Source organism: Pygoscelis adeliae, unplaced genomic scaffold, assembly GCF_000699105.1.
Source record: "Pygoscelis adeliae isolate BGI_AS28 unplaced genomic scaffold, ASM69910v1 Scaffold226, whole genome shotgun sequence".
In the NCBI taxonomy this organism is placed as follows: domain Eukaryota; kingdom Metazoa; phylum Chordata; class Aves; order Sphenisciformes; family Spheniscidae; genus Pygoscelis; species Pygoscelis adeliae.
The window spans coordinates 1,665,246-1,680,212 of NW_008824983.1; the positions used below are offsets into that span (position 1 = coordinate 1,665,246).

The 14,967-nt window shown below is 40.4% G+C and overlaps 1 protein-coding gene across 1 annotated transcript in view; it reads left to right on the forward strand.

Moving 5' to 3' along the window:
* The window catches only part of HIBADH (3-hydroxyisobutyrate dehydrogenase), a 76,368-nt gene extending 73,465 nt beyond the window's left edge, over positions 1 to 2,903 (forward strand). Inside the window, exon 7 of the mRNA XM_009325707.1 lies at positions 1,910 to 2,903. Within this exon, the coding sequence (XP_009323982.1) occupies positions 1,910 to 2,068 (159 nt within the window). The 3' untranslated portion in view covers positions 2,069 to 2,903. The remainder of the gene's footprint in view (positions 1 to 1,909) is intronic.
* Positions 2,904 to 14,967: the final 12,064 nt, after the last annotated feature.

Genomic DNA, 14,967 nt, shown 5'->3' on the forward strand with positions numbered 1-14,967 from the left:
AAGTGAACAGACCTGCTTTATGAAATTGTATTTGTGCTAGCAGTCTATTCAGAATTTTCAGGGATAACTTTTGTGAATGCCCCTTCAGAAAGAAATAGATCACGATCACCACTACCCAAATGAAGCACCTTCACTAGTTTGGAGTTGGATGATTTTGCCGTTCTAATATTCCGTGACATGATTTAAGCTTTATTGAATAAAATGGATAATATGGCAATAGATTTCACAAAGAGGGTTTAGAAGAGGCTAGGAGTGTCATGGAATATCTTACTGTAAGTGAGGTTAAAGTAACTGTTCCTAGATTTGTCAGGTTGTTGGTCTTTCAACAGAATTGCTAGACAAGAAGGAATGATCTGCCCTGATGCAGATGAAGAATATTTTGGATCCTGTGACATCTGATACGTATGTTTTTCCCATTTTCCTAGATCTTGAAGTCATTCAAGGGTAATAGGAAGAGTAACTAGAATTCTGATTTGTATCAGAATGACCTTTATAGAGCCGATTTACAGATCGAAGTGACATTTAGAGAGTAGAGTAAGATCTTGAATTTCCTTGTGCTAATTCAAATCCAGACACACAGAAAGTAAAGACCTGTCTTGTAAGTCATCCCTGAGAAGTCAAAGGTGCTCTCAGCAGTACTACAGTCGCTCAGTTCTTCTGTATCAAAGATTTGTTGTTTTTAAAAAAGATAAAAACACTGCAAATGCTATAAACCAACATAGTCCTGGATGGACAGCAAATCTAGGCACTTCCTAGTAACACGTGAGAGGTTCTCCTGCAACTTTCTTGAAATGTGGACCACAAAATTGATTTCTCTAGCAAGACCTTATAAAGGCAACCTTGAGTGCAGGCATTACTTTCATACTTAGACAAGAGATCTGTTTATATACCCAGGCCCTTGTTAGCTTTTCTTTCTTTGGTTGGTTTCATGTCTGATTCAGCTTAGAATTCAAGACATTCTCCAGCCTAGCTTGTCATTTCTGTCCAGCATGTGTGCAGCTGACTATTTCTAGCTAAATATGGTTAGTCATAGTACCTGGTACTCGCCTTTGAGTTCCATCCTATTTATTTCAGATTATAGCTGTAGTTGACCAAGGACTCTTGGAGGACAGGTTTCAAGTTCATTCTCTTTGCAACCTTCCCTCCTTTTTTTGGCCCAAATTTAGTGTTTAAAAATGTAGTATAATCATTTTCTGTATCTCTTTATCTTCAGTCATTAAAGAAAACTTTGAGTTGTAGCAGACCCAGGACAGTTCCCGAAAGAATTCTTTAATACATCCTTCCAGTTAGGCTGCAAACCATTCATATTCACAAAGTGGCCTATGCCTCTCATTTTGCTATTAACTGGTCACATTACAGTAAATGTATGTAGGCTAAGTGGCTTCAATTTTGTTGTTATTCAGATCCCTCCCGCTTGATTTTTAACCTGTTTTTAGAAAGAAAGATGTCCTCTTGCCTGAATGAGAAAATGATACCATTACAACCTATGTGAAATGCGTAAGTGAATAGCCAGGGAAATTTCATTTTTTGGAGATGACATAAAAAAGAGAGGAAAAAGAGTCTGAGTCTTGCTACCAGGTTGCATAGTGATCTAGAATCTTAAAATTCCTCCTGTCCTGAAGGAGGTTGCATGCCTTGCAAAGTTTGGGGTTTTTTTCTGTTGAATAACATTGAGTTACTGTTTTAAAAATGAAAAACTAAACAAGGCTCCCTTCTTCCAGGACTGAAATTTTAAGGCTGGAGTATTGTATTTGTTGGCAGTAGAGTTCTCTTCACAATGGAAGCCACATAACCTGTAATATGTACATGGCTATTTATATCCTTGTTGTTTCTCCCCTGACGACTTCTCCTTTTCTTTCCTTCCGTTCTTCCTCTCTGCCCTCTTCCTCCCTCTTCTCCCTCCCCACAGGACCTTGGCTTGGCCCAGATTTCTGCCACCAACACAAAGACACCAGTTCCTTTGGGATCCCAGGCACATCAGATCTACAGGATGATGTGTGCAAAAGGCTATGCCCTGAAAGACTTCTCAGCTGTGTTCCAGTTTTTACGTGAGGAAGAAACCTTGTGAGCTGTCCTTTGGAAATGGACGCAATAACAAACCACATTTTTTTATCTTTATAGCTTATTTGAGAAGTATGTGGGTTTAAGTAAATACTGTGCATCCTGATCCCATACAGACTAATCATCTTTGACTGTCTAGATCACAACGAACTCTGGGTTTTTTTCATAATTCTTGAAAAAGCTAGCCAGAGGAAGGCATTGTTTGGCAATTAGCCAGACAGTGATTTCTTTTTTTTTTAAGAACCATCAGGGTTTTTTTTTTCACTAGATGGAATAAATAAATATTTTTTTTATGAAACACTTAACTGTTTGCATATAAAATAACTTACATTATGGCTACGAACTTAGGTGACTCTTGAATAGTAAGAGAATGTTATATAGTGATTTTATGATGTATAGTGATATATTAAAATTAAAAATTAATACTTTATGGAAAAAGAGAAGATTTTGTTCAATGAAGAAACACAGCTTGAGACGGATTTTTTTTTCCTTGCACCTACTAGCCTTGAGTTGATCAGTAGTGAATTTTTCCTGGGTTTCAGGTTGCAGATTAAGTTTATAGGCACGTGTTTCTAAGTGGAGAGCTGTTACAGCATGTTTACCTGATAGACTTAGTTAAAATAACGTAGAATGTGTGTCCCTCTTGTAAAGCTCCGTTATTGTATTTTGCTAACCCAATTTTATATTTTCTTGTATTCTGTCACACATTTTCAGAACTCAAGAACAGCACTTACCAGAAGTTCTAACAAAGTGTACATTTGTTTTGGGTAATTACTGAAGTATTTTAAATCTAAACAGACCCCATTATTTTGAAAAGAAATAAAAATCTATACTGGTAAATAGTTGCTGTATGATTATTTGCTTTTTGTTTTGATGCACTCTTGTACAGACACAATTAACCAAAAACTTTTGCCAAGTGGTCTTATTTTTTAATTTGCTTGTTTTTCTACAGGTTATCTTGCAAAACCAAGCTTTTCAACAGCTCTTGTTGTGAAATGCAGATACATTTTGTGTATGTATTACCTTAACCATTCACCATCTCCTTGATCTTGCAAAAGTACAGGTGCACGTTTGGCTTTGTGAATATAAATATTTATGTTGATTTTGCTAGATCTATTCACATTCAGACTTACTTGCAGGCTCTAGGCTTAATGGTCAATTATGCATTTACACTCCTATTTTGGTTGTATGACGGATCCTTTTATATATGCACATTTGGGTAACAAAATTGTGTGCTTGAATTAGCTCAAGTCTGTGAATAATATTCTGAGAACTTGGACATTATATTTTAACACACTAGTAACATCATACAAAAGTCATTAAACAGTACTGGTTGATCTGTTCTCCTTTCAGTTTTCTTTGAAAACTGTTTGACATTTTAGGTTATTCAGGGATTTGGGGCTTGTTAATGTTATATATGAGTGTAGGACTACTGTGAGCAATCTTACTTTTAAAAAATTGTTCATCTCTCTTTTGATAAAACTACTGTTTCTACAGGATTGCATTCATTCCTTCAAATTAAACACAAAACTACCTGCACTAAAAACTATTAAAATTGCAAAGTCAACCACTCAAGTGCTGGAAAACGCAGAAACATGGAACCATGGTTGCAAGATGTGTGGTTCGACCTTTGATAACAATGTCACATACTATAGCATTTTTTCCTATGGGACTCCTGCCTCACTAGGATGGACCTAGTCTCATAATTAATTTGAGGTCATGTAGCAAAGGACGTTTTTGCCAGGAGGATCCTTGTTCATTTCAAAGTTTTATAATGGATGAGGTAAGGAATTGTAGGAGAGTCCTGGTTAAGTTTGTCTCCTCTGTATTTGACTTGGAGATCTGGCTGGCATCAGCAGGACTGCTGAGAGATGCTTCCTTCTACTGTCTACCCCAGCCTGTAGCAGCATTTGCTATGAATGTGCTGGTAACCCTGGGCTTACCTGTAACCCTGGGCTTGCAGGAAGCATAATCAGTTGTTTTCTGAAGACATTATATGCTCATATAGTTGTTGGGAGCCATAAGGAAAGAGAATATGCTCAGTGAGACACACTCTGAAGCTTTTAGCTTCTGAAATCATAAAGTCTCTGTTAAGCCTGTGGAAACTTCATTATTATTTTTATGTTTCTCCCGAAGGCTTGTATCTTAGGCTTCCTGGGGTTCATTTCTCCTCCCCCACAACCTCTGATCAAATTTTAAATTCCTACTCCAAAGCATAGGGTGCTCAAGTTGGAGAAGAGGCTGCCAGAATGCTATTTTGGCAAACTAACAAAATGTTCTGTGGACTCCTTCTTGGAGGAGGATGTTGGCTGAAATTGAAAACAAAACAAAAAAAAAACAAAAAACCCTCAGCTTCAGGGCGGACAGCCAGCATGTAAAATTTCAGAACAAGCAGTTAGTTTGGCAAGTTAGAAACAACTTTTAAAATAAGTCTTATTATGGAAAGTGCCTTGCAACCTTTAATGATGTCCAATACCTGAAGCCAGTAATACAATTTATTGTATTTTATTAGAATACACATTTTTTTCCTAATTCTGCAGGGGAATGTTGTGTGACTGGATACATATAATGGTGGTGGTATTCATGCTAGCTATGGCTATTCTGCATGTGCATATGTATATAATGTATCTTTTGCTCTGCATGGGGCATACTTCTGGTCTATGGAAATGAAGCAAGTACTAAAACTATTGTCACTGCCAGAAACAGGTGTTGAAAACAGTAATTTGTTGAGTTGAACAGACAGATTGTAAAATTGGTTGAATTTCTACACTAATTACCTCCCAGTACATACAGACAGATTAGGTGCAACAAATTAACTGCATATTTTGTACATGTCCCAAAGGGAAACTTGAGGTAACTTCTTTTTAAATTAGTTTGAATGTTAAACTAGCCCTCCCATCATGCTTACTTTGGAAACTCACCTTTATCGAATGCATTTATTGACTAACAGGAAAACACTGACAACCAATAAAAGTAGTGATGTTTTTAAAAAAAAATCCTAAGCAGCTTTCCCTCATTTATGGTTCAGTATAACTGTCTTAAGCAACTATTTTTGGTGGTCGTTTAACAGAGGAGGCCTTCTATTAAAGCTGCTGAGTAATATATTGCTTTAACTTTGTTTATGGCTCTTACAAGCCTCAGGAGGAAGACGAGGTATTCTGACCAAGTAAAAGTATTATACGTGATATTCTGGCTCTGCTTTAATCAGTGGGAATTTTGCCATTAAGTACAATACTGCCAAGATTTCACAGTGTGATGAATGTCCACGTGATTCCAGCGCAGATGTGGCCAAGATGCAGCTCTCAAGCGCATACCTCAGGCAAGGATTGTGCCACATTACTGGCATCAGGATTATGAGAAGTTGGGGTGGTGGCTGTGAGAGGACGGCGCCAGCAGGAGCTGCTGAAGTTCATATTGCCGGTCTCCATCCCAGCCTTGTCCCACAGTAGATGAGGGAGATGCTGAGGGGACAGAATAGCTGCTGTGCCTCCCTGCCTGAGAACAGAGCTACCCGCCTTTTCAGCTGTTTAAATCTTACAGCTCCTAGCCACAAGAAGATTTATTAAATGGTTTATGGAACAGAGAGACTGGGGCTGCCCCTGGAGCAAGCAGAGAAGGGCTCCCATCATACAAGGGCTACTGTGTTTATGCAGTAGATGTCTTCCTATGCTTCTAGTCCACCAGCAAGACCAAAGCTACCCAGGCACAACTCTGAGGGTACTAACTTCATTGGTAGCGATACCTCTTGCTTTTGATTTGTCTTTACATCATCATCATCATTGTCTTCTCCTCCTTCATATAAAAATAGATGTAATTCAGCTTTTCTCAAGAGAAGTTGAGAATATTGCCTGTCTTTACAAGGCTGTCTAATAAGTTGTGGAAACTTTGATGCAGTTTAGAAACCTCTGTTGTGTTTTCTTGGTGCACAACATGCAGAGCTAGTGTCCTCTGCAGTATTTTAGACTTAAGGTTTGATAAGACCCCCTTAAAGTTAGGGGACTTTAAAATGGGAAGCCTTTTTATTGACTTCAGTATCAAGTTCTCAGAACTCTTACTGCAAGCCTTGCAAAATTGAAAAAATTGTACTTCAGTAGTGGGAGAAGTTTAGTTCAACGTCTACAAATTAGAATAAATGGTACTTTTGAAAAGCTTGAGCTTTTGATAGCAAGGATGTTTTTGCCATTCTGTGCAACAGCATAATGGATGTACGGTCTTCAAAGGCTGCCGGTATTTTTAAGATTTGTTGCTTTCTATATATGATTTGTCACAACCTGTCCTGCCGGCTGGCACAGTTACACATTAATTTTTTTCCAGTAAGAATAGTAGCAACAGTTACAAAGTTTTCTTAGGTGGACAGAGAATGAATATTTTTATGGTTGGCGTGTTCAATAGGTGAAATGTCATGCACTAGGCATCCATATGGCAGTGATTTTTTTTTTGGTTTTGGCATTGATCATGGATTGTGAGCACTTGGGATAAATTGAAACAGGTGGATAAACCTTTCTAAAGTACTACATGTCTCATAATAACTACTGTATAATTAAAAGTCATCTGGCTTTTTCTGCATTTACACCCAACTCTTCCTTTTGAACTTGACCCTGAGTTGAGGTCTGGATTTTCATTTGCGGTCAGAGATAATTCAGTCTGTTTCTTCATTTAGTTCTACTGAGCCTCCATTAGTGATGACAGTGTTCTGTTTGTTAAAGTAAATGGAGATAATAAATGTGCTAACATATGTTTTATGAAGTTCACTGATTTCAAAAAGACTTGGAGAGTTGGACAAAACCAACTGAAATACAACTGATAAAAAGATAAGTTTGCATGTACCTGAAATGCAGCTACCCTGGAAAGAAATGCAAATACTGTTACAATATATTTCAGTCTTTACAGTATTTATAGAAAAGAAATTAATTGTATTTTGTCTTGTTGAAATTCAAAGGAGAAACCAGACAAGTAAAACAAAAGTAATAGCCTTCAAATGTGGTCAGACGTAAGCTTTATTTGGCCAGAATCAAGTGTTGCTGCTGTCTGTCTTCCAGTTTGAGCCGCATACGAAACTAGCTTGGATTTATGCAGGCGACTTATAGCACCAGCTGTAGGGAAGCAAATGATGTGGAAAGTAACTTAAAGAATACTTCTTAAAATCTCTGAGCTGCCTACTTAGTTCTGAGTGCTTTCTTGCAAATGATTTAACGGTGTGACTCGGTTGTAATCACTGGTTGCAGGCATACCTGAGCCAGCTGTAAGCTAGCTTGTTTGCATATCTGCAGCTCTCTAGTCCCAGAGGCTTTCCGGGGAAGCTGGGCAAATACTGGGGCAGCAGTGCTGTGTAGACCAGCTGTTTCCAGTACCTAAACTGGCTAGTCTGTGGCTAGCAATAGTAGGTCATTTTTCCTTTCCAGTCATCATGCATGTTAATTCCATCGCATAGAGCCTGGAAGCTTTCAATGACCAATATTTAGTAGGCTAACGCATTGGATGTTGTAGCTTTTATCTGTTTTACAGCATCATCTTGGCAGTCTGTGCCCTGTTTTTCCTTCCTCTGTTTGCACAATGCCTAGGACAACTCCACTTGGTGTGGTGTAATTGTGTCGGGCAGCCGTCAGTCTGCAGCCCACAAAAAAGACTAACTTCAGTCACTCACTGGTGACTGAAGCTGGAACTTCAGACACATGGATTTAAGACATGCTTGGATTCCTCTGCATTTCTGCATACAAGGTTTTAATACAAGCTCTACCTTGTTTGAACCTATCATCTGTTGCACGGCACCAAGAACCCACAGTATGTCAGTTGGTTATTTTTTCCTGCATTTGACTGTTTCAGAGCTACATTTGCTGTTCATGCTCAAAAATAGCCAATTTCTGGTCCCTGCCAGGAGAAGGAGAGAAAAACACCGCTAAGCAAATGGAGATCGGTAGGTCACAGGACCTAATGCCAACACGTTACTCTCGCTGGAAAGCCATTGGATCCTGTCCCCACCTCCCATTGCTGTGATTTTTCTCCTCTGCTTGTCCCTGGATAGATAACTGCGTTAGCTTATGTGATGCAGATGCAAATGAGGTCTGTGTTTAATAAAAAGAGGAAAAGTAGGCAGCACCTTTTGCCGCGTGACTTGCTAGGCCTATCAGGGGAAGGTGGTTCCTTGTAAAACAGATAAGGGAAGCTCAATCCTCTCCTTCCGGCTCTGTGATAAAGACGGAGACACCGAGTCCACAGACGTGTTTAGATACTACCACTAAAGTCACAGCCAGCAGAATGCAGTTCCTGTCCCTCATCGCACCACCCAGCTTTGCCGTCTGGGCAATAAACATCACACCAGCCTCTCCAAACTCTCCCTGAGGCCGCCTGTGGCTCTAGTTTTGGCAGCTTTGTCTGCCTTGGCCCTGGCTGCCTGGAATCTGCTTCTGCGCTTCCTCCCAAAAATTTCCTTTTCCAGTGCTGTGCCCAAGCTAACTGTAGGCCTTCAGTGTGCCTACAAATAAGATGTTAGGTCTTACTTGCTTTCCCTGTGCTCCCAGTAGTGCCAGAAAGCACATAATGAATGCGTCTCCCTTGTTTCTTCCAGACTTAATAAGTAAACGGAGCTATAAACAGTAAGCCAAAAGGATGGGGATGGCAGGCATTTATGGGGTAATAGGAATTTGTTCATTGAACTGGTCATTGTGCTACTTCGTGACTGCGGTATCTCAGCTTTTTCTGAGAGCAGGAGCAATGTGTGTTTCTTTTCATATGAAGAGGAGCCAAAACTGGCTCTGTCCACTGACCTGTGGCTGTCATTTTGAAACAGACTCATTGTTTACATTTACAGTAAAAATGAAAAACCGCCATTTTCATGTACTAAAATATAGCTGGTTTGCTTTGTTGGGTTTTTTTTAATCCATTTTCCACAAATGGATGTTCTAATGTGTTTGCTAGTATTTTACTTCCTTCTCCATCTATGTAACGGCCTGGAAATTATAGGCTACATGTAACATCTAAAATCACGTTCAGGAATCTATGAGAAACCCAACTCCTAAGGTAACCCTGCCATGGTGCTGTTAATAACACACTGCAAACAAGAAAGTAGTAAGTGGAAATAATGCACTCATTTAGAAGTAATAAATCCTTTGATCTTTCTTTGAAGCGAGGGTATATGCTTAAACTACCAATTCAGGGACAACCAGATGCCCATAAAGAATGGTTCTTTGCTTTGATAGAAAATCGCTGAGGCCTGCCCAGCAGCTCTGGTCTGTAAACAGATTAGTTAAGTGCTCATCAGCTCTGATTTGCATAGGACAGTCTTTGCACACAAACCCTACTTCCTTAATGAGCTATTTACTTGCTATTTACTGGGTTCCTTTTAGTTAGAAATCTCGGTAGAAAATTGTTTTGTGAGAAGGGGCAGGGTCCTGATTTGGAAATAGTGCCTTTCCTCTTCATACATGTTAATAGACAACTGGTGACTGGCAGTCTGGCGTGTTTGCTGAGCCTCTTTAATGCCGGAGAGTGGGAATTAGACAAATAGCTCATACTTGGAAATCTGGAAAAAAGTTACTTCTCTCTGCTCATTGGTGGCTTTCATCCTCAGTTGGATAAGGAGCATACATGGGAGAGGATTGGGAGGGGATTGGGAACCAGACGCTTCTGTTCAGCAGAGCTGAAGTGTTCACTGAAGAGGATTTTGCTAGGCTGTAAAATACTCATCACCTCTGAATAAAAATAAGTGCCTCGTGGATGCTTGCTGGTTTGTGTGCAGCTTGCAAATTTGGCACTTAGATTTTTCCCTGTTTAAACTTCTTTTGATTCGCACAATTACTTTTGTCTCATACAGAGGGAGGTCAGTCTCAGCCACAAACATAGCAGATGGTGAGATTCACCCTAGAGTATAGAAGAGCTACGGTACTTCAGTGTCTTTTGCATTTTAAAGTGCATTACTTCTCAACTGATTTCAGCCTGGCCAACGGTTTGCTATTCTTCTGAATCAAGAAAGCAGCAAAACTGCAACTTTTTCTGATGGGGAGACAAAAATATCAAAAGGGGAAAAAACCACAAAGTATTGCTGAAACCAGTGTAAGCAGTTTCAGTGCAAATCTGCTGCAGCTGGAAAGGTCTTAAAAATGATAGACTAGATTCTTTCTACATTAATGATCCCACAGACTTTGGGGTGACAGGTATACAAATAAGGATATAATGTAGGTATGTGTGTTTTAAAACAGAATGCCAGTGTTAGACACAGGAAAGTTAATCGTGTAGTTCTGCCTTACCCTAGAAACAGTGAAAAATGTTATGAATCTGTTTTTTCACTGCTTACACTATTTCCATTTTGTGTCCCCTTCTGCTTGAAAAGTAAACTTAGGTTAGTGTCTTCGTGCCTGAAAACATAGGGTGGAAGACTGGACTGAGGAAAATACATATCATTTTCACAGACAGGCTAAATATAGTTAGAAACTCTTCCCTGTAAATCCCTGTTTGGTTTTCATTTATTTATTTCATCAGGCAGATGCTAGTTTTTCACTTAGGCTATGATAAGAACATTACCCAAACACTTCCTCAAAAAATAAAATCTACATTATTACAGGGCACTCCGCATCAGCCCATCAGCCGTCTGCCTTTGAAAGCTTGTGTTCAGCCCCTCAGTTTTATAGTGCCAAGATTCAAATATGGGATTGCTAGAGGAAATTAATTACTAATAAATTTAGAACAAAGGAAAGAACCTGCAATTTCACAGCATGTAAAACACCTTTTGGAATTCTTTGCTCTCTTCTTGGAAACCAGTGTGTCAAACTCTTGGAATTATTTTAAAGGGCTCGGTAAAATATGTAGCTGTCCAACAAGCCATAATAAAATCTTATGCTTAAGGATATAAATAGCAGGCAGAAAATTATTTTGCCTCTAGCCACTTTAGACCATGTCTATTCAACGTGCATTGCAAAGCACTGTGGGGCTTGCTTTTCTGATGCCCTGGGTGCTGAGTATGGCTGCAGGCAAAGAGTGAAACCTGGTGGGACGATGTAGTCATCCAAGGTCAGGCATCCTCTGTTGCTGTGCCCGACCCCTGAGCTCTACAGCTGCTGCCTCCTTCCCTTCCAGCCCAACTCCCGTCAACCACCAGAGTCCAACCGAAGGCGGCAGTGGGCTCAGGGACCCACATGGCTTCACACATCAGCTGTCCCACACATCCAGCACTACCCAAGCACCTGCATCTTTCTGAGCTTTCTGGAACCCTCTTTGCTTCATGTCACCTCCAAGGAGGAAAAAGAAATGTCTTCAGTTTAGTCTGTATAAACCTGACCTTTCTATTGATTCTCTTGCTGCTGGTTCTCATTTCTCCCTCTCTGACAGTTCTCCTTTGCTCGTTGCCTTCAGATCACAGTCTGTAAAAAGTGTCTCCCACTTGCCTCCTCCCATAGCTACTCTGTCACGCGGTCGGCTCCTCGCTTCTTCCATCACACATGCATGTCTTTCTCTGTCCCAAAACACCATCCACAGGAGCACATCATTCTCATCCCTAAAAGCAGCATATGATTCCACCCCAGCCATTCCTATATTTTTCTTTTTCTTTCTTTTTCCTTGTGAACTAGCGTGTGTTGTCTCCCTTGGCTCTCCTGCTGCATTTGAACCACATGGTTGTTCTCTTGTACCTTTGCAACCCCTAATACTCACACAGGCGTTACACATGCTGTGTAGTCAGTTTGAAGAGTAGGAACAGACAAAATTCAAGTCATTAAGGAGGTTGGATTTTATGTCACTGCATTCACTCTTGTTTTCACATCTTGTATCTTGCTCCTGCTCCCTGAACTGGCTTTTTGACTAAATGACCATCAAGTGTCCTCTCACTTCTCCTTCAAAAACAGCTGCATCGATATCGGCCTCTAAGGCTGTCTCTAAACCAGGGATATAGTCCAGAGCAGGAACCTGCTTTACAACATATTTTCTGACCGTACCATTTACCATACTTGAATTCACATTGCAGAGTGATCCCAGAGTACACGAGTGGGTTTTCTTTCAGATGAAGCAATGGAGCAGGATGGTGCTCCAGGTCTGTCTCAGGCACTCTGACTTGCTCATGGACCTTCTATGCATGGGACCAGACTGCAGCCGGTCTGGAGAAAACTCCGGATATAAAACATATACAGTATAGGCACTGGCTCCTCAAATCCAACTGTATAGCTTTCCAGATTTGCTCCTACTGTACTGCTGATGTAGACAGATCCTGTATGTCCTTTCAGAGAAGCTGATTTTTCACTGCTGCTGCAAACCTCTGTTTGTTTTTTTAACATTTGAGAACCCCCTGTGCTACATCAGATCGATGTGATATTGCAAGCCTTAGCCTTCCAGCAGTGTGGGGTACATCCTCTTCCATGGCACATTCATGGACTTCTGTGGGGATTCTCTTTACGTCATCTGAAGTGAGATCCACACTGAAATGTATCTTCGGTGAAATGTCATGCCTGTGACCATATTCTGCATATTGTAAATGTTTACTCTGGGAAGCATACTGATACTGGCCTAAATATAAATTAGTTGCTTTTCTAATACAGGAGTTGCAACACAGGCAAAGTTAGCTTTGTATTCTTATGGAGCTAACCAGGTTATTATTGTGGAAACAAGATATATTAGCTTGATTTAAAAACTGTTCTCTGTCGGGGCTTGCTTTTATGACCCTGGATTTTAAAAGATTTCAAAATACATTTGCATTCATGAAAAATGTATTTTAACAACATAATGGCTGGCAACTCTGCTACTTGTAAGGAATTCCTTTGATGGTGAGCTACAAAGTCCTCACTAGCCCTGGTAGGGATACAGGGCTTCCAACCCATTAGTGTCCCCTTTATTTTATTTATTTTATTTGAAAGCTTCCCTTCCCAAAACCCACAAAAGAAGAATAGGAAACAATCATCGGTGTGGAGGTGACTTTTCCACTTCCTTCTCTCTCATGTAGTTGTTAACAGTAATTTACAGTTGCTCAGTTACATTGAGAAGGCTGTGATCTTTCTACCTAAAGTAATAAAAATCAGTGTGTAGGTCTTATTAATTTACTGCATGCCATAAAGGCTAACAAATTGTACTGTACTAAAAGAATATTGCCAAAGTATTTACTAAAAAGCATATGATATTGAAAGTAATTCTGCTTCCTGTGGACTTCCTTACCTCTATGGGAAAAATTGTCATAGCATTAGGCATGTTCATCAGCTGTGCTGTGTGACAGACCTGCAAAGTATTGTACTTTTATGAATGTGAAGGAGGAAAACTGCTGTGGATATTTTTGATGCATGCGCACATCTTTCTTTCCTTCTCTGACTTGAGTTGTGCCGCTTGGACATGATTCTACCTTAAGCAACTCAAAAAATCTGAGTACTTCTGGAGACAATGGAAATTTGTCCTACTATTTCAGTAGGACAAGACTTTTTCTCCCATGTAGCTAGTTGTTTTGGCGCAATTCAAATCGGAATGTGGCTCTTCAAGTTACAAAAAGTGTCAGGTGTTTTATAAAAATCAGATTATATCATTAAACCAAATAATTTCACAAGAAATAGTGAATATGAAGAGTGTAGCTGACTTTTGAATTGTACTACTGAATGACAGGATCTCTCAAAAATGAACAGAGGGGCAAATTGTCTGGACTTGAAAGTTGAGTGAAGATCAACAAATTTGTTGATGAAAGGTAGTAAAATATTAAATAGCTAGAAGTCAGAAATTACAGGGTCACAGTTAGGAACCTGGTCTATTTAACATTTTCATAGATGGAGAGATAAACAAAAACAACCTATTGCTGAAATCTGTAGACACCACCATGCTGAGTAGCGGCCTGTCATCCCTGTGGCCTCAGGTGTGTGGAAGAATCACAAAATCCCAGAATGGTTGAGGTTGGAAGGTACCTCTGGAGGTCACCTGGCCCAACCCCTCTGCTCAAGCAGGGTCACTTAGAACCAGTTGCCCAGGACCATGTCCAGATGGCTTTTGAATATCTCCAAGGATGGAGAGACCACAACTTCCCTGGGCAACCTGTGCCAGTGCTCGGTCACCCCCACAGTAAAAAAGTGTTTCTGATGTTCAGACAGAGCCTCCTGTGTTTCAGTTTGTGCCCATTGCCTCTGGTCCTGTCACTGGGCACCACTGAAAAGAGTCCAGAAGCTCCATCCTCTTTGCACCCTCCCTTCAGGTATTTATATACATTGATAAGATCCCCACTCAGCCCCCACTCCAGGCTGAACAGTTCCAGCTCTCTCAGCCTTTCCTCACAGGAGAGATGCTCCAGTCTCTTCATCATCTTCATGGCCCTTCACCGGACTCTTTCCAGTATGTTTTTTGTCCCATACAAAAGACATGTTAGCGTAATTCCTGAGGTCGGAGCTTCTCTGGGGAGGGACGGGTACCAAGCCCCAGTTCTCTGCGTATCCTCCACCAAGGTGTTTCCCACAGACATCTAAGCGTGCTGGTCTGAGATGAGATGGCTTCATGCTCCTCTACCCTGTGGTGAAGCCACAGGTTTCACTGTAGTGTTCTGCCCGCAAAGGGACCACTTCACAACTGGAGAGAACCCCAAGTCCTCAGTGGAAGACTAAACTTTCTGGAATAAGACTTTCTTGTTCTATTCATGTTATAACCAGAACCAGCAAAAAACAGGCTCAGGATGAAAGATCTGTGCTAGTGGCCAAACCAGTAGTGTGAAAGGAGCCACAGTGAAAATAGTTGGGGGTCTAAGTCAGAAATTCTTCCTAGCATACAGTGGCATAACTGTTAAGTTAATGCTTTTTACTGTGGTAAAGAGCTTATGGTCTGATACTGTGCTGGGTGCTACAAATTAGTCTATCTGTCTCCCTTTGTAGGGATAGGGTCCTGTGAGTCCTGATAGTCATAATCAAGGTGAAAAGCAAACTTTGTCAGGCCACCCTGAATGTAGTGGCAATGTCCTATTTGAAGGCT